Consider the following 19,862-nt stretch of genomic DNA (forward strand, 5'->3'; position numbering starts at 1 on the left):
ATAGCTGTACCTCTGAAAGAACTTCTTTGGGCTTCTCAGCTGGTGGTGAGACTGAAGGTGCTTTCTGAGGGGGTGGCTCAGGGGTTTGCTCTGTTTGTGAACTATCAGGCATTAAAAAAAAATGATTAATGCTAAAATGTTTTTATCAGACAAAAATAACACATATGAGAGAGGCTCTTTCTCCTTCTTTTACCCAGTGTCCGGAGGAGGTGTATCTCTGTCTCCACTAAACTGCCGCTGGATGGCAGCAAGCCGTCTCTCACATTCTCTGAGTTGGGCTTGTGCGAGCCTGTGTGCGTCCTCAGGGCTCAAAGTATCACATAACTCCTTCAGAGCTTCAAGCTGCTGCCCTGCCTCTGCCAGACTGCCCTCTGCTGAAAAACAGGCCTGCAGGAAGCGAGAAAAAACTGTATCACTAAACCTGTATCATGAAATGATTATTTTGTCATTTAAAATTTTTATTTAAAGTGCCACTATTATGCTTTTTCAAATATTACCTTTAATTCAGTGTGTTATATAGCTGTCTGTGAATGTAAACAATCTGCAAAGTTGTGAAACCGAAAGTGCACGATAAATAAAGCTATTGTCTCTCAAAAGAAAGAATCGACTCTGAACTCTAAATTTTAGGAAGCCTCCGGAGCTGAAGTTAAATTATGGTAATAAGCGGTTTGTTTCCGACCAATCAGAGCAGAGTAGCTCAGAGTAGCTCGCAGAAAGGAGGTATTTAGAGAGACTGAAGTTTTTTAACCTTTGATGAATGTAAACCGGTTGTAGGAGACCTTTAAAACAAAATTAGGATTAGGAACCTTTAAAATAGCATAATAAGGGCACTTTAATGCTGCTACTTTATTGTAAGCTCCTTTATTGTTTTAATTTGGCAGTATTTTATTGTATTTTGCAATATTTTTCTGCCTTGCAACATGCAAACACTGGTAATAAAATTATGTCATGCCAAATGAGTGAGTAGTAACGTGGTTAAGAGGAAAGACAAGAACAAGAAATGTAGGGATTAATGGAACCCAAATCAAAAGTTCAATTAAAAAAAAAATGAAAGGAGGAAATAAAATGTAAAGAAAGAGAGAAATTTCCCATTCGATCATATGATGTTCATGCTCTGTGGTCAGGGTGGTAAGTACCTTTACCTCTCCCTTTGATTCCGATACGGATTCAGGCCTAAGGCTGAGTTTTTCCCTTTTAAAGAGCATCTCACATATCTCAACCATACGGTTAAAATGCAGGCGGGTTAACTCAAATCTGAGTTGCCTCAGAAATTCTGATATTTGCACTCGAACAGCCTAAAAATATTAATTAAATAAAAGAACACACAACACACAAAAGAACACACAATCTCTTAATGTTTGAGTTAATGTTAACTTCACATACAGTTCAATATACTGTCGAGCATTTCAGTTAAACAGTATCTAAAATAAAAATGGTTAATAACATTGCAATACAGTCACACTGCAGATATAGACACACAAGCACTAATATTACTACGCATATACCTTCCACTGTGTTCTAACAGATTGTGTGAAAAACTCCATGTCTCTAAGTTCAGATGGGGTGCAGAAAGCTTCCATCCCTTCTGTAGCCCTCAAGAACTCTTCAAGGAGTTCAGGGTCCAGAGTCCGGAGAGTCTCCTGAAAACAAAAAAACAAAAAAACAACACAGACACTTGAGAAACTGAGACTTATTATTCTCTTATAAAAGACCCAAACACAACAGTACATTTTCATGAAATTTGGCTTTTTGGCTCTTGAAAACACTAGAGAAAAACAAGCAAACCAAGTCATGTCTAAAATGGACAAACCTCCTTAACTGATGCCTGTTCGTCTGTCATTCGCTTATCCTTGAATACATTGATAGCTTCGAGAATGTGCTCTTGAAGACAGTGCTTGGCTTCCTCAAATCTATTCCTAACCAGGGCCTGTGCCTTTATATAAGCCTCAGTATAGGCTTTAGGGGGAGCCTGGGCAAGTGCTGGCTGCTTAACCCGAGGAGCTGACTGCTGTTGGGGCGGTTCCTGTACTGGTAACTGAGGTTTTGTCAGATCTTGGGACTGAAGCTCTGGCTGAGCAGCTTGACTTTGGATAAGAGTTTCAGATGGGGCCTCAATCCTGGATGAACCCCACTTTTGCTGACTTTGCTGAGGCTGCTGTGGACTCTGAGATCTTATGGGAGCTTGAGCAGGTGGCTGATTCCATGGAGCCACTGGCTGGAGAACACCATGGGACATAGTCTGGGAAGGGACTTGAAACTGATGTTCTGGCTGGACTGGACCCCACTGCCGTTGAGGGCTTTGTGGCCTTGGAAGGGCTTGATATTGGGGCTGAGGATATGGTCCATGCCCTTGAGATTCAGCCTTTGGGTATACTGGACTGACTCTCTCTGGACTGACAGGTCTCCATTGCTGAGAGGGAACCATATGCTGTGCTGGACCTTGTGGTCTTATCTGTGATTGACCCCAAGGTGATTCTGGTCTAGCAGGGGGCCACTGCTGAGGCTGTGGTTGCGGCTGAGGTTGCGGCTGAGTTTTAGGGTAAACTGCCATTTGAGGTTGAGTTTGGACTTTCTGACCTGGAAATTCAACAGTGGGGTAGGTCTGGGCCACTATGCCTGGTCTTACTGTTGACCACTGCTTAGGTTGAGATGGAGGGACACTTTGAGGTTGGGGATGAGTTTGGAAATGGGCCAGAGGCTGCATTTGGGCAGCAACAGAAATTGGTCCTTGGACTTTGGGGTAAGTTTGGGAGACATCTGCTGGTTGATACCACTGGGGTTGCCCGTGTGGTTGAATCATAAGTGGTGCGCTTCCCTGTGCTTTGACCTGAGTTTGGGTTTGAGATTGAACAGGCATCTGGGGTCGAGGCATAGAGAAGATTCTGGGTTGTATGGGGGATGCACCTTTGGGCTGAGGGGAAATCACAGTCGGATTGTGCAGTGTGGGTTGCTGGGTCTGCACTACACCATGTGGTGACTGTTGTCTCTGCATAATTACTTGTGGTTGAATGGGATATGTTGGGTACTGCTGCCCTGGTCTGGAAATGCCTTGGGGCATTGCTTGGGTCACTGGAAATCTTTGTGGTTGTGGCAGTGCAGGATGAGATTGTGGAATAGTCTGTTGTGGCTGCCATTGTGGTTGCATGGGAGTCATGGATTGAGGTTGTGCCTGTTTCAGGATCATCACTTGAGGTTGCTGTGGTGTCAATATCGATGTTTGAGGTTGCTTTTGTTGCTGAATAGGTGCAGTTGCTTGTGAGTATTGTGTAGTTCCTTGTGTTTGAGTTGATATAGAGAGTTGAGGTGGATGTTGGGTTAATACTTGTTGACTAATCGGAGGAGACACACACTGTTGTGGTTGTTTTTGAATCACTGGTTGTGCTGCAACTCCTGGCACAGTTTGAGGTAGTTTTTGTGTCACTATAAGGGGTTCCTCTTGTGCAACAGGTTGAGCTTGCTTCATGCGTTTCTCACCACTCTCAACAATGCTTTTAGACTGTGTTGTCACCGTGCCATGAACAGGTCCCTGAGCTTCAGGTGAGCTAACAGCCCCTATATGTTGTGGTGGTGCTTGAGGACTTATTTGACCCTTGTCCTCTGGCTCTGACTGAGATTGTGGCACCAGTTGAGCTGTTTTTTGGGTAACATTTTCCAGCTGACTCCTCTGTTGAAGCCAAGGTCTGTTCTGCAGATTTGCCTGGGATCTTTTTGCTTTCCTCTGCTGCTTTGGAGCTTGATGTTGGCTTGTAATATCTTTCTGTGATTGTGTTTCTAATTGGCCCTGAGGCTGTGACTGGATTGTCGTTTGTGCTTGAACCTTCTGCAGTTTTGTAGGTTGAGTTTTTTCTTGTTTTTGGATGTGCACGTGTGGCTGTGTTGCTAATTGTTGTTCATTATGAACTTGTGATGCTGCTTTTTGCAGGTTCTGTGAGGGTTGGCTAGCAATTGGAGCTTGCATCTTCCACTGGTTTTCTGTCTGTTTTTGTGTCTCAGGCTGTGGTAAAGATGTCTGGCTTTCTACATGATGCTCTTTGATTTTTGATTGAGCTTGGACAACTTTCTGTGCCTTCACTTCAATGGACTGAGCGTCTTTCACTTGCTCAATAGACTGAGAGTCTTTCACTTGCTCACAGGAGTGCATTTGTGGTTGTGGACTCCTGTTCTCTTCTTCATAGTCTTGTACAACAATCATAGGCACAGGCTGACTACACGGCTGACTCTTGAGAACTACAGCTTGAGAAGGTATCTCTGATGATTTCTGAGAAGATACTGGGACTTTGGCTCTGACTGCAGGCTGGGGTTCTGTTTGGCTAGGGGCTCCTGAAGGAGAGATAGGCTGGAAGGAGAGCTTCTGGGTTTTGGACTCTTCCTCTGCCTCTTGATATTGGACAAAAACCTTGGAAGGGGGCTGGTCTCTAGCAGGGCTTCTGTCTCTGCAAGCCCCCAAAGAGCTAAGCATGCCTACGGCTTCCTGTTGAGGTTTAGCAAAGTTTAAAAATCATAATGCATTTGCATACAATTCTAAAACATGGTTACTCATTCCTTGGCATTATATGAAATTAACAGAAAACATTATTTATGGCATAATTGATAATTACTGAAGGAGCTGTTTCAATGCGGTATATTATCTTTCAAATTAATATTGTATAGGTGCAATCATGCTTTTAGCTTTTTAAAGTGTTGTTAATCTAAAAGCGATAGACAGACCTGTGACTTTTCAACAACAGAGCGGACCCTATCCTGCATGGTGGATGCCATGAGATACTGCAGTGGTGAAGTCTTCTGACCAGTCATGACCATCACCTGCAGATCCTGCTCTTCCATAACCACTTGACCTTCTAACTGTAGCCCTCTCGAAATTAACAGCTACAGGAAAAGAGAGAATTTATTTTAATTCAGCCAAGTAAAGAGATGTAGCAAGAAGAGAGGGAGAATTAATGAATATTTTTTGGTATATACTTGTATATACTCACCCGGGCTCTAGGGTCTTGTCCTCTCTTCTGCCTGTGTGTTTCCTCCTTCAAGAGCTGATACAGCTCTCTGGCTTCCATCTCCCAGTGTAACAGTTCAGCTAGACGCCCGTCTAACCCACTCACACTCACACGCAGCTCATCGCACACCTGTTCAGCCTCACAGAGTGTCTGCAATACCTATTTATACAGGGATAGATATAGATACACAAACAAATACAAACAGAAATTAATATAAGCATCAGAAAAGATCATAATTAGTGTCAGATTAATACATTTTAAAAACAGGATGATCTGCTAATATTCTCGGGTCATGTATAATTTGATAGTATACACAAAGGCGAATTAAAACAATTCACATGAAACTGAAGGGGCCGCCCAAAGCAATGTATTTGTTTACCTCAGGAATGGCCTGCTGAAGTTTGCTCAGGGTTTCTGGAGAGCAGTCTAGAGATGGGGAGAGGCCTTCTAGATCCACATCCTTTATTTTCTTCATCATAAGCTGGGAGAAATAAAAATTTGAAGCTAAATCCTACTTAGTCTAGTTTCAAATTTAGTAAACAAAAAGATAAAGCAACATAATCACAAATAGCTACAACAAAAAATGGCAGGGCATATGAAGCATATATTGTATGCTTTTATTTATGCGTGAGTGTGTGCATAAGAGTTTGTTCACACACTGCGTACCTGTAGTCTCTTTGTATAAGTACGTAGTGATCCAGAAACCACATCCACAGGTTCTTTCAGTAACTGAGTAGCCTCCCTCATCAGGGCCTGTACTGTCTGAGGACCAGATGGGCCAGCACTGGGCTCCTCAGCCAAAGACTGAAATATACAATTTGCTTCAAAATACTACTAAAAACTGTATGCATAGCTTTACCATCCAATCTGTGTTAACCTATTTTATATTTGTAGAAGCAAACTAATTAGTAGATTCTCTGTCCAACACAATCGGACAAAACAACTCATTGTCCCAAGTCAAGACAGGTGCACATTTTTAAATGCTTCACTTTTGAATATGTTTGTACATAGACCATTCAAGTTTGAACATGATGGGTGACTCACAAACTGGGCTGTTTTGGCAAAGTCAGCCCAGAGCAGATTTATCTTGCAGAGTTCGTCTGAAATAGCGCGGCTAGTCTGCGGGTCTGTGACCTCAGTCAGGTAGTTGGCCACTTCGTTCAGGTGAGCTTGCCGAGAACTCCACTCTGACATCACTGATAATGTCACCTTAAAAAAAAAAAAAAAGTCGATGGATAGGCATGTTTATATTAAAAAAAAAGAAAAAAAAACCTCACACACAGCTATTAAAAGCTTTTCTGCCCAGTACAATTTTTTTATAGCATTTAAAACTACAATAAAAAAGTAAATTAAAAGTTTTTGTGTACCTCTGTTCTCTGCCCGTGTCGCTGACTATGCGGACCCTGCTCCAGCCATGCGCGCATTGAGGTATAGATATCACTGTAAGAGTCCCATGCTGCCAACACACGTCCCATAGTTCCCCTCATCATCCGTATACCTTCCAGAGTTGCTGTCACATCTGCTTCTAGATCAGCCACCTGGCGATTTACCTGTGTGGAGTCTCCAGCTGAAGCAGACATCAGCTTATCAATAATTATTGATCAACAACAACAATTTCCAAAAAATGCCATTTCATTGTCATATTTATTTATACTGTAATTACTATGCGCGCACACACACACACACACACACACACACACACACACACACACACACACACACACACACACACACACACACAAACACAGTTCCTTTGTATTACCCAAGGCAGCCTTGCTGGTGTATTTGTTAGCGATTAGTTTAAATCTGTGGAGGGCTCCATCCAGCAAAGAGGTCAAGTCCTGTTTGTTCACAGTCTCCTAAAAACATTAATTGTGATCAAATTTTAAAGCTTTAATGATTTCAATCTTTTAATGTAATCGCAAAGTAATGCCCAGTCGTAAATACACTTTTAGCATTCTGTCATTTTTCACTCACATTCCAGTCCTGCATTAGCACACGAACAGCCTCCTGGGAAATGTAGGCTCTTTTCCAAGAACGCAGTTTAATTTTGAGTTGATTCAGCAGGTCTAACACTGTGTGTCTGTGCTCATGGTACTCCAGCTTAATACCATGATATTTAGCTGTTACACGGACACTGGTGAACCTGGAAAATGGACACGTACATAAAATAATTAAATACAGTTTACTGCAGTTCACGAAACGATAACAGAAATATTGTCATTAAAAGTGATGCTGTTTCATTCCCAGTAGGATTCATGTCTGGTTAAGCAGTCAAACTCGCCTTCTCTTCATCTCTTCCATCTTGTCTGTCGGCACCAGAGTCTCTCCAAACTCATTTGTGTTTTGAAACATATTAAACCTCTTGATGTGATGTGACATCTCCTCCAAACACACCTGCAAAAATGTGGCAGAAATATGACATCAATTACATTTTCATGTCTGAACAGATCTATAGCATAATAAAATTAACATATGGAAGTCAGTCAAACCTTTAGTAGATCGAGTTTCTCACGGGCCTCCTCCGCGGCTCGAGCATGATCCACTGGGTCACCCTCTTCGGCAGATAAAACCTTTTCAATACGCAACAACCAGCGGCCCACAATGTCCAGTGGAGATGGGAGACTCAGGTCCAGCTCTGTTTTATACTCACGCAGCTACCAAAGACACATATATCAGTGCAAATCAATTAGCATATGACTTCTGTGTATGTGTAACTAGGAAGCTAGTTCATCCATTTAGATGGCACGCATTTAGACATATATATTCATTTGTTATTTTTCAATTGAGTCTAATGAATCTCAGCACAAAATTGAACCCCATCAAATATCAAGAAAGTAACACAACAGAAAATTGTTGTGATGCTGTGAACTCTGACCTTCTCAGCGAGAGTGTCCCATGCTCGTCTGAGGTCTTTCTGCTCTACACTGAGCTGAGGTGTCCTCTTCATCGCTGTTAGTAACGGCATTACGGGCCGCCTCTGCTCGTTGAAGGACACAATGAAGGTGTGGAAGACCTGAAACAAATGTAAATAAACATTAATGCAACAAATCAACAACAGAAGCAAATCATCATGTACAACAAAACCAATGCAAATCTAAAAAGTGTTTATTTACCAGGATTACCAGGATATTATAACTCAGTATCTCAACACAGTCAATGACACAACAGGTATTAGAAAACAATACAGTAAACATGCTACATATTAAATGTGTAAATATACAAACAAATTGTATCACCGTTATCACAAATTCACATTTTTGTAGTTTACATAGTGACATAGAGCCCTCCTTTGTACTTCCGCTCAATTTTAAATTTTTCTGGGTTTGCAGTATATTCGTGGGTTTTCTCCGGCCAAATTTTTACCGGTCCAATCAGCGAACAGAGGGAATGGCTGAGAATGATGACGTTGAGGTTGTGCGCTAGTTTGAGTTGTAGGGTTACGTCACAACCAAACATTAGCGATTGGTTATGGCAGATCCAGAGTGGGTCTGGGCAGATCCAATGGTTTTAAACTTCAACAGAGTACCCGCCTTCAGGGAAGTTAATGCTTGTCAATGGAGAGTGGCCAGACTCTCTGAACAAATTAAATGTACGAGAGTATGGTAGGACCATGCTACCAAAAACGCTGTTGTTGTGTAAACGTCCCCTCAGACATTCATTGATATTCAGGTCTTACTTGGTATCTTTCAGCATAGCTCTCTCCCTCTGTGGAGTCCCATCCCTCTATCAGCTCCTGATAGGCCTGATCCAACCAGCACGTGACCTCCTGAGCCTTCTGATTGGCTGAGGTCTGGACAGACAGAAACAAAAAATAATTGTTTGATTTTATTATCCATTTGGGAGTTTATGGTGTCAATATAGTAACGATATACAAAACAAAAATATTTTCAGCAATCAATGTCTGAGGTAAAATTAAAGATTAAAGCTGTACACGAGTTAAACCATTTGCACTGAACACTGTAAAGCAGTCAGAGTTTAGTATTGCAGTCCTCTATAGGAAGCAAGTTCTTAACACAAACCAACTTTCTCAGCATGTCTGTGATTAAAATGCTCCTGCCAAGTACCATGAAAGCTAAAGTTCAGTGTATTAGAATCTTCAAACACAAGAGGGGCTTTATTAATTGAATTATCTCCTTAATTTCAGGGATTTTCTCTGGTTTTAATGGATTAGCTCTGTAATTTCTGGGATTATCTTCATAACTGAGTTTATAGTCATCAGCATGTTTATGCATGCAAAACACTGGTATCAACAATGGTTATGGAGCATCAGAGGGGGTATTTTAAAAAGGGAGTGGGGGGGGGATATTTTACCCCAGGGCCAGCTGCTCTAGCTGTATCAGGTGATTGGGGAGGGCCTGATTTGATTGGACAGGGCATTAACAGGTGAGCCTGATCAGAGAACATATCAAGTAAAACAATTAAAAGTGGGCCATAGCATTCAAACTCTTCAGTCAAAATCAGTCAGTTTCAATCATTAGACCTACAGGAAGATATACACTTCCAAAATCTTGATGATTTAAAAGAAGTCTATAAACATGTTATGTGTCAACCACTTACAATAACAGTATAGTGTATTCGCTCACAAAACAGGTTAAACAGGCCAGACAAGTTCAAATTAACCTTTCATAGACATTTCTGAATAATCCTGACACTGATAGCAAAAACTAACACACCTTTACAAAACTAAAAGAGAAAAAGCAGTTAATGAATGAATCACACACTTAAAAATAACAGAGAGAGCAACAGAGAGATAGAAGTACCTGTCTTAGAGGTGATGCAGATATAGAGGGAGTAAAGTCTGATGGCAGATTGACAGGAGAGAGACGCTGAGGAGGAGTGAGATACTAAACCAACATAGAGAGGGGGAAAACAGAAAGAAAAAGAAAAAGAGATAAAGAGATAAGAGAGTATAAAGAGTCATTTGAGCATTTAGATTTACAGTGTGAAATGTTGGAGGAATACTATCACTTGTTTTGATATATAATTATGATTGAATAAAAAAAAGTCTCACAAATATAGTATTACATAAATCTAATTTCAAAAAAATTACGATTCCGATTTATTAAATTGTGTTTGTGATTCAAAATGTGATTCAAAATAAAAGCTCTATCATGATTTCTGTTTTATTTCCATTAATTGTGCGGCTGTAGTTAATCCTACTAAAGGAACTATTCAAGGAATAGTTGAAACATGAATAAATAAATTAATTTTTGGTTGAACTATTTCTTATTTCCATATTTGCGAGGACAGTGTTCACTAGTGAAATGGTTAAAATGGCAAAAGCCATCTGTGAAAGGTCAAAGTTAGGGTATAGTAATTGTAAACAGTGAAAAAAGTAAACAAGAAATCTTCAAAAGTGTACAAAAAAGTCTAAGTGTGTGTGTGTTTGTGTGTCTAACCTGCATTTCTTCGTCAGAAACAGAACTATCTTTAGAGTACTGTAGAAACTGAGCAACATAAGTCATTATAGACTTTTCATCAGGATCCCTAACATCAACATCTGAAATACAAATACACCATTTTTATATGATAATTCATATACATAGAAAACAGAAGCACAAACGTATTGCTGTTTGTTACACACACAAAACAAAATTGCACAGCATACAGTACATTTGCACTGCCCAAACACACACTCACCGGCTGGATCTAGTAGTCTGGGGATGTGAAGTTCTCTTTCAGCAATGTGGAAGGCTTCCTCCAGGTTCTGTCTGTTCGTTCTTGTTCGGGCTCTGGTTAGGTCCACTATATTCGGCCTTAGAGCATGAAGTATAGCCAAAAACACTACGCCACTCCTCCAGCTCACCTTAAAATCCTTCACATTCAGAGTACAACCAGCCCTGAAAAGACAGAAAAAGATGAATGGTTTTATAGTCCAGAATCTCACTGTTCCCAAGAATCCCTTTCAGCAGGTTGTTCCTCACCTCTGGCACTGCTCTCTGACCCACAGCAGCAGGGCTTTCTTGGCAGATACACGGAAACGTGCGTGCAGGGGTGAACCACGGGGTGGCACTGGACTGCTGCGGGCACTGCTGCTGGTGGAACGAGTGTCCAAACTCGCCAGCGACTCCAGAGACGACTGACGAGAACTAAAGGACAATGTGCTGGCCAACTCTTCAATCTAAACAACGTAGAAGACCCATCAGAAAAATCATCCAACAAAACTGACAATCGATCTCCTCAGTTTATATCTAGGGGTTGATATAACCCAACTCTTTTGTTACACTGAGACAGCAAACGTACATGAAAGTGCATGATGATGGTCCAGACCAGACCCAGAATGATGGAAGGCTTGCCGTCCATGATGTCCGAGACATTGATGTTGACCAGTTTGATCTGCAGGGTAAAGATGTTGATAAAGTTACAGATGTTGATAGTTCACCTTCACACAGAAGTGAACTAAAACTAGGGCAAAGAAAAATTAGACAAATGAGAAAATGTGACTGTTCTTCAAAGCAACAGACCATAATCTTTTATTAGCCACATGCGAACAAGTCTCCCTCTACTTAAAAACAAATAAAATACAGCTTAATTTCTTAATATGTACTTTCCCCATTCAGTCCCATGCATACTAGGAAGAAAAAATTTGCCCAAACAAACAAAAATGTAGTTTCAACACAAATTAAGGTTTTTTTGTGTGTATAAATTTAAACTGATTGAAAGCCCATTTAAATATATTTCCATGAGTTTTTTCCAAGTGTGGCATCTTACCGATTTCCTCATAAGGAACGCTAGAGCTTTCTCAATGTTTGATCTGTGCTGAAATGTCCCCCTTCCTTTCTCCCGGCTCTGTAATGAAAGTTGGTTATGATTATTAGAAAATCCCACTAAGTTTTTGTAATAGATTCTTATATTTGCCAATGTTTAGCCATTTTGAGATTATCGGTTTGCACCAATAGCCTAGTAACTGGATAGTGCACATTTTCTGTTTTCAATTTTTTTTGAGTAAATCTGGAGTGTAATAATGCAAAATTAACATTAATATAGATTCATAAATCTCATAAATCTTATATCAAATTATATTGCATTATATTATACATGCATAGGTATATTTGTGTATATATTGGGCGATGGCCATCTTGCTCTCTAGATATCAGCATAGGTTATTGAAAAATCAGTTAAAGGATTAGTTCACTTAAAAATCAAGATTATGTCATCATTTCCTCACCCTCAAGTTGTTTCAAACTTGTATGAATTTCTTTGTTCTGCTGAACACAAATTAAGATATTTTGAAGAATGTTGGTAACCAAACAGTTGATGAACCGTCCATCAACTGTTTGGTTACCGAACTTGAGGGTGAGACAGAAAAAATATGACAGAATTTTCATTTTTAAGTGAACTATTCCTTTCAAATTAACATATATCGGCTGATACCGAAATGGTGGCCGATATATCGTGTATCCATACACTGTAAAAATTGATCAGTTGATTTAACTTAAAATACTGCACATACTGGCATTATTAAGTAAATAACTTCATTCGTAATTGAAAAAAATTAAGTTATGTGAACTTGACAATTCCACATAACTTTTTTTTTTTTCAATTACATATGAAGTTATTTACTTAATTTTAAGGCACAAGAATTAATGTTTTCATTTGTAAGTGAACTATTCCTTTAACAACTATTGAACTAGACACTTACCATTCTCTGACCACTCATCACCTCCAGCAGATCCAATAGTCTGCTTCCATCTCTGAATTCATTGAAAAGATCCAGCACAGTAACCGGAGGACTCCTCTGAGAGATCAGAATGAAATATCCCATATTAAACACCAGAATGCACATGGTTTATAACTTCAGAACTAAACCATTCAGGCAAATCACACGAAAACATTTCAGGGCCATATCTCACCTCAGAATTAAGATATAAAATACATTTTGGCTAAAAAAACAAACAAACTATTTTACACTTACTTTTTTTCTTTTCATTGTGGCTTAATTTTCATGACAAAGCAAATTTCACCTTAAATATACCCAAAATGTTTTGAATAAAATTGTATTGCTGGAATATTGTATAGTGTGTCCATTTGTATCAGTTTTGTTAGGTAACAGGAGTCAATGCTCATGGCAGATATTCAAATCATGTCTAGAGGACAAATCAGACAAGCTTGTGTGAACTCAACCTTTTACGTAAAACTGAGGGGAGACAGAAATGAGCATCTGAAATGATCTGAAATGACACATTGATGTCTCTTTTATGTGTGCACACATCCCGTTCATGCCTGTAGGACGCCAAACCATGTCAAACTGATTGTGTCACTTGCTCACTTTATAAGTAGCCATGGCTGTGAATATGTGTGTTCACGAGTGTGTGCGCTGACACAACTCCTGTTGCTGTCTGTCTTTCTGGGCCATGTTTGAGAAGATTATATTTACACCCTGCACACCCCTCATTCCCTCCCCGCTATTGGAGAACCTGCTGGAATGACCTCTACCAACAACACTTTCCATATCCGTCATTTATCTGTAGTTTAGGTGCAGTTTCCAAAAGTGAAAAAGTCCTGTGTGTTATTCGCAGTTAATACAAATTATTAAAAATAATGCAAGTGAAGTTCATGAGGATTCAGATAAACATAAACATCAGAGTCTATTACTGATATAGATTTTGTAAGTCAAGATTAACTTTGATGAACTTTGACCCTAACCTTAGACAGCTGGGCATTGATCCAGTTGGTGAAGGTTCTCTTCTGAATTTGTTCCTGCTCCACTGAGGGCAGAACAGACAGGAGAAAAGCATGAAAACCAGCATTTACAAACATAGTGAGCGAATACATTACACACAAATGATCTGCAGGATTGTCTCTCTATGTGCTGTGATAATTTAAATTCAAACAATGTCTAAGAATAGATCTTATAAATGCATGAGCAATTAATAACACTGGTCAGGTTTGTCAATTTCAGTTAATTGAATGCGTAGCAATGCATAAACTTTTAATGTAAATAACATTTTAATCTGTAGAGGAAAGAATTTTTTTAAAATTTGTTCATTCATACAAACTTTTATTTGTCTTAATAGTTTGCATGTGGTTCCCATGAAAAGCAATTCAGACCTAAAAGCAGTCACGTCAAATAGAGTGCTATTTATGTTTACCGTTATAAAGTTCCATAAAATCAATGAGCTCATCGGCTGTGTGAAGAACATCTTTATCCTCCATTCTCTGACAATCCACTTGTTCCATTCTTCTCCTTGTTCAAGAACCTTCAAATCTCTCACAATACGTCCAAGTCTACACAGATCAACTTTTACCAAAACTGTTTTCTCGGAGTTGTCGACTCTCTTCTCAAACGAGCACGTAAAATCTACAACCACTATTTCTATGAACCCGAATCTGATCGCCAACCTGACTCTGTTTTGAGCAGTGATTCTAAAAGAGCTCTCCCTCATTAAGTGCTAAACATGGCCACACTCACTATGAATAAGACTCTCAGGTCAGTTATCAGGATAATGTCGCTGTTGACCGACTGACCCACAAAGAGAGGACGAGAGAGTGTGTGTTTGAATAAATTCTTTGACAGGACTGGCAGGGTTTGACAGTCACTTTTTCCACACTCCTGTATCAGTAGCACAGAATGAGGGAAAGCTTTGAGATGGTTAAAGTTATCAGCTGACACCCACCCTCAGTTTCCTGTGGATTTATTTAGAGTTCAGCTATCAAATACTAATGCACTTTTACACTTGACAGTTAACCCAGGGTCATTTTTACCCTGGGAAAATGATTTGTCAAGCACTGAGGAAGTACATAATACTGAATGTTGTCTTGTTGCTAAACAGCTTGCTGTGAAATTGTACTGCTGCAAGTGTGCAATGTTCATAACCCAGTAAATGAAGTCTACTGTATTTACAGGGTAAAAAAAGCCCATAAAGACCCATCCCAGACAGAAACATTGTGTAGGCCCAGATCCGGCCCACATCTGGTACATGTGGAATCCACATGTGGGCTGGATCTGGGCCAACACTGTGTTGCTGTCTGGGATTGTCCAGGTAACCGTAGTGCGAAAATGTTTTCTTATAGTAATACAAAAAATATTTATACAAAATTTGTTTATACATAATTTCAGTCAAATATAATCAATGGCATTTATTAATGACATCCATCTGTAGCAATTACAAAAACTAAACCTCATGTTGCTAATGTTGTTAAGCAAAAGAGAAAACAACATGGAGATCAGGTATGGTTCCTGGGATTTGTAGCAGAGTTTTTAGTTATTTACTTTTTTATTGTTTCTCTAGTTTTGCAGAGATGAATAGGAGCTTCATATGCTTTTCTTTAAAACGCTCACATAAAAATATAGTTAAAACACAGTGAGGCAAGTGCAGAGAGGGGCACACAAACTCGTTGAATCTTTCACCAAGGTGTTGATCCACCTCAGAAAGAAAGATCTGAAGACAACAAAATTCTCTCAGCAAACACTCTCCATTACTGGTGACTTCATTTAAATGAACTCTACAGAAACACAATGACAGACTGGAATGTTTCCATTGATCAAAGGTCACATCTTGTGTGTTCTAATGTGTTTTGGGTGGTTCGTAAATAGTTACATACAACACCTCCCTTTGAGAAGAACAACAGAGGGAGGGGAAACAATGATGAAACGATCAAGCAGATAAAAAAGAAAAGCCCCATAACATGCCTTTGACTGACACTTCATTTAGGCGGTACAGATACCATGAACAAATTACAGACTGTTTCAGAATAATTAATAATAATAGTGAAATAAAATCAAATTCACTACCCCGCCTAAAAAGCTCCTTAATTAACCCGAAAGACCTTTACATGACATACAATATTGAAAAATGTATAATTTAAAATTATGTTTGATTTGTTAATCAAATCTTTTGTCAATTTCTGTAAGACTGCACTGCAGAATGTGCAATACTTTTATGCTTATGCAATACTTTTTATTATAAGCACCTCACCTTGTGATCCATGTTTCTTGCTATGAGACCTTTCAGATGGGTGTCCAACCCCGACAAAACGAGGCAACTTCTTTTTGTTGTCTTTTAAGGAGACATCAGCAGTGATTGCACCATGATGTTCAGATGATAGAACAAATATTATGGCAATTAAAAATGCACAAAATGTTATTTTGATTATTGCATACTATTGTATCTGTTGTCCAACTAGTTTCAGAGCTACTACAAACTCACCCATGCTGACGTCATCAGATTTACTATCCAAGAATTTCCTGTGTCATAATCAGTTGTTGCATGTTGGAGTGTGCAATGGTAAATGCTTTATAAACCAGCCTCATCTTGCAGTTCAGCAAATCAGTACAAAACTCCTGCATCGAAAATCTGGAAAGCATGTATCAGCTGAAGAACTGAAAACTACCGTAAACACATGGCACAACTTGCCCGGTAACCTTTAGCTAAGTGATTCAAGATCAAGTGCCAGTACTGCAGGTTTTAAAAAAGGCTCCACCTTTTACCTATGTCAAAAAAAGAAACGCACACAGCATGTCCACACAGGTGCTGATTAACGCTTCTTCTAATGCAGATCTACTCTATCCTCAGGGTCAAAATATGTTTCACAATTTCACCAGCCATCAAGTTTTTAGCCATTTTCAACTGACTCTTTTTGTTAATTTCAGAACTCTGACAGAGAGAAATATTAGCAAAAAATAACAACTTTTTATTTTTGTGCAGTTTGTCATAAAGGTATTTTTTCCTAATGATTTAAAAAATAACATATCAAGTAGCCTGAAACACAATAAAAGCACTGTAAAGTGATTTGACTTAACTTAAAAAAAAGCCTTAAAATTATTATTATAAGTACATAACTTCATGTGTAATTGAAAAAAATTAAGTTATGTGGAATTGTCAAGTTCACATAACTTAATTTTTTTCAATTACGAATGAAGTTATTTACTTAATTTTCAGGCAACGGTTAAATCAACTGATCACTTTTTACAGTGTATGGATGCACGATATATCGGCCACCATTTCGGTATCAGCCGATATATGTTCATTTTAAAGGAATGGTTCACTTCAAAATGAAAAATCTGTCATAATTTCCTCACCCTCAAGTTGTTTCAAACCTGTATGTATTTCTTTCTTCTGCTGAACACAAAATAAGATATTTTGAAGAATGTCAGTGATCAAACACTGTAGTATTATTTTTCCTACTATGGAAGTCAATGGGGTCCATCAACAGTTTGGTTACTGACATTCTTCAAAATAATCCTTTGTGTTCCACCAAAGGTTTGAAACAACTTGAAGGTGAGTATATGATAACAGAATATTCATTTTTAAGTGAACTATTCCTTTAATGTTATCGTTAAAAGAACATTTGGCCAATATATTAAAGGGGACATATCATGAAAATCTGACTTTTCCCGTTTTTAAGTGCTATAATTGGGTCCCAGTGCATCTACCAACCCAGAAAACCCAGTAACTTTGTTTTGGTAAGTCTTTCTCTGCAAGCATGTCAAAAAATAAGCAGATACGATTTCACTCCCCTTCTGACTTAGGAAGGGGATCTTATTATAATATTGCCGCCCCTTAATCTGCACGTTTCCACCCACAGCGCTGCCATTTGGTTTTCAGCAGTGTAACCAGTTATAACGCAAAGGCAAAAGTTAAAGGAAAGCATGTAAACTGTTCTGTCGTTGCTGCACAGACAACAAATGTCAACAGGTGTCTTATAAATCCCTCAGGGAACTGTGTCAACTTGTGTGAAGGTTAAACATGACGGTGCATGCAAGTCGATGAGATGAATCAATGTAACTCCACAACAACTACATATATGTATCCACTAACCATTCAGAAACGTCCAGGTGCAGTCTAAAAGTTGCAACCTCTTCCTGAATCTGACTGTTGGTTATTTCTGAGATTTTGGATGTGTGAAATATGCGTTTGTTATTGCCGGGGTATCCGAAGCTTGTGTAAAGGATCGACCGTCTTCTGAACAGAGGCAGGGAAAAGCAGCTCATTTGCATTTAAAGGGACACACACAAATTCACTTTTTTGCTCACACCCAAAAAGGGGCAACTTTGACAAGCTATAATAAATGATCTGTGGTATTTTGAGCTGAAAATACACAGACACATTCTGGGGACACCAAAGATTTGATTACATCTTGTGAAAAGGGGCATAATATGTCACCTTTGAAGCTGAAAAATAATGAATTATTTCCTTCAGCTGAGACACTTCAGTTGGCAATATTCGCCATGATGCTTTTGAATTGCTTAAAATATGATTGGAATCACTTGCTACGGAAAATACATTGAAGTGCAGCACAAGTCTGTCATACAGGCTACATAAAATTATAATGAGAAAATTATAATTGTGTTTGGGACGTGGCTTTTAATGGTGAGACTTTTGTTTTTGTAATCAGGCTCCCAAAAGTTATATAAAAATTTGGATTTAGATTTATCATTTTGTTAATATATATATTGGTTATCAGCTTTCAAATATAAAGAGTTATCCATATCAGCCAACATAGGTATTCATATCCCTAATCTTACACATTGTCAACATTTAATTCACAGTGATTTTGACTGATAATTTTTCTTCTGGAGGAGCTTAACCGACCCCTCAGCTCTACAATCGAGCAAGGTGCAATTATGTTTTTTTTTAGAAGTAATCATCCTTTAATATTTGCCTAAATTATGTTCATTAAGAAATCACATTTATCATCACCTTACTCTGGAAACAACAACAGAGAGAGGGAAGATTTCTGTGGATAAAAAACACAGAAACACCCACACTTTGCATGCTAGAAAAAAACACTTTTGAGCAACTCTTCATGACTCAGGGCAATATAACTGCCTGTTCCCAAACAATCTGCAAAACACATGACCATGCTGTAATTATGCCTTAATAAAATCATTCATTTCATCCTTTCAAAGCATAACGTGTTTGGGGGTGTGTGTGTGTGAGAGAGCGAGATCTAGAGCGATTTTAACCCATACTGTTCAGTATCATCAATAAATCAGTTTAATCTGCTTTTAAGGAGACCAAAAGTTTGTTAAATGAACAAATAAATTCATATCATCCTCCAAAGTCCGATGAAAATCACATTGCAATAGATATAGTGATAATATCAGACCTATAACAGATAATGAGGTGGTTTTATTTTAGTTTTATGCTCAATCAAGAGCTTCCATCTGACCTTGCAGTAGTATGTGGACATCATCGATGTCTAGTGGGAGTGAGCCACGTTCAACGGGCGGGTCTTCGGATGTCCTCTGTGATGTCATGGTTCCCACGGACACGGTTCAGCTGAGAACCACCTGAGGGATTGCAGCATCTGTCGAGGGGACAGATGAGGTCATATCAGTCCAGGTTTATTTTAACATTCCTTTGACACAGATTTGTATTAAAATTTCTGTTATGCATTTCTTTTTTTGGCTGTAACTTTTATGAAGGGTTTGTTTTATAATTTAAGCAAGCATTTCTATAAAATATACACTAGACTTACAGAAATATGGTCTGTTCAAGCTGACAATTTACCTGATAAATAACCTACACAATATTATGAAAACGGCAATTCTATAATACTGACTATTTCAGCTGGTATCTTCCGGCCTAAAATTATACATGACAATTAAAAAAAAAATCAATAAATGGTGTACTAATTTAAAGCAATATTCTCAATATACTTCACCATTTTGATTAGAAACAAGGAAAAACTTTGGGTGTTTTTTCATAGAAACAGAAATGAGTTCCTTAGTTTAATATTTTATCCATTATATTATGACATACAGTATATGATGAGGAAATTGAACATACTGAAATGTACTGCATACTGCTGAAGGCACCATGAAATCAAAATTGACCATTCCTATTTTTATGGAATATTGCAGTATTTATTATAAATTGTTTTTGCACATCATTTGTTTATTATTCAAGTGCACTCGTAATC

General features: G+C 38.7%; 1 protein-coding gene across 1 annotated transcript in view; it reads right to left on the bottom strand.

Annotated features, from left to right (window-relative positions):
- syne2b (spectrin repeat containing, nuclear envelope 2b) overlaps positions 1–16,397 on the bottom strand; it is a 107,322-nt gene extending 90,925 nt beyond the window's left edge. The window contains exons 1-27 of the mRNA XM_084092661.1: positions 16,145–16,397; positions 15,914–15,994; positions 13,641–13,702; positions 12,637–12,732; positions 11,706–11,783; positions 11,238–11,330; positions 10,919–11,115; positions 10,635–10,834; positions 10,394–10,494; positions 9,755–9,838; positions 8,671–8,784; positions 7,870–8,007; positions 7,484–7,648; positions 7,276–7,388; positions 6,969–7,137; positions 6,754–6,850; positions 6,359–6,558; positions 6,036–6,200; positions 5,658–5,795; positions 5,371–5,472; positions 4,974–5,150; positions 4,708–4,866; positions 1,811–4,471; positions 1,506–1,640; positions 1,137–1,295; positions 194–387; positions 11–101 (exon numbers count right to left, since the gene is read on the bottom strand). Coding sequence (XP_083948787.1) covers positions 11–101; positions 194–387; positions 1,137–1,295; positions 1,506–1,640; positions 1,811–4,471; positions 4,708–4,866; positions 4,974–5,150; positions 5,371–5,472; positions 5,658–5,795; positions 6,036–6,200; positions 6,359–6,558; positions 6,754–6,850; positions 6,969–7,137; positions 7,276–7,388; positions 7,484–7,648; positions 7,870–8,007; positions 8,671–8,784; positions 9,755–9,838; positions 10,394–10,494; positions 10,635–10,834; positions 10,919–11,115; positions 11,238–11,330; positions 11,706–11,783; positions 12,637–12,732; positions 13,641–13,702; positions 15,914–15,994; positions 16,145–16,148 — 5,973 coding nt within the window. The 5' untranslated portion in view covers positions 16,149–16,397. The remainder of the gene's footprint in view (positions 1–10; positions 102–193; positions 388–1,136; positions 1,296–1,505; positions 1,641–1,810; positions 4,472–4,707; positions 4,867–4,973; positions 5,151–5,370; positions 5,473–5,657; positions 5,796–6,035; positions 6,201–6,358; positions 6,559–6,753; positions 6,851–6,968; positions 7,138–7,275; positions 7,389–7,483; positions 7,649–7,869; positions 8,008–8,670; positions 8,785–9,754; positions 9,839–10,393; positions 10,495–10,634; positions 10,835–10,918; positions 11,116–11,237; positions 11,331–11,705; positions 11,784–12,636; positions 12,733–13,640; positions 13,703–15,913; positions 15,995–16,144) is intronic.
- Between the last annotated feature and the right edge of the window lie 3,465 nt (positions 16,398–19,862).

Source organism: Abramis brama (genome assembly GCF_963993115.1).
Source record: "Abramis brama genome assembly, chromosome: 19".
In the NCBI taxonomy this organism is placed as follows: domain Eukaryota; kingdom Metazoa; phylum Chordata; class Actinopteri; order Cypriniformes; family Leuciscidae; genus Abramis; species Abramis brama.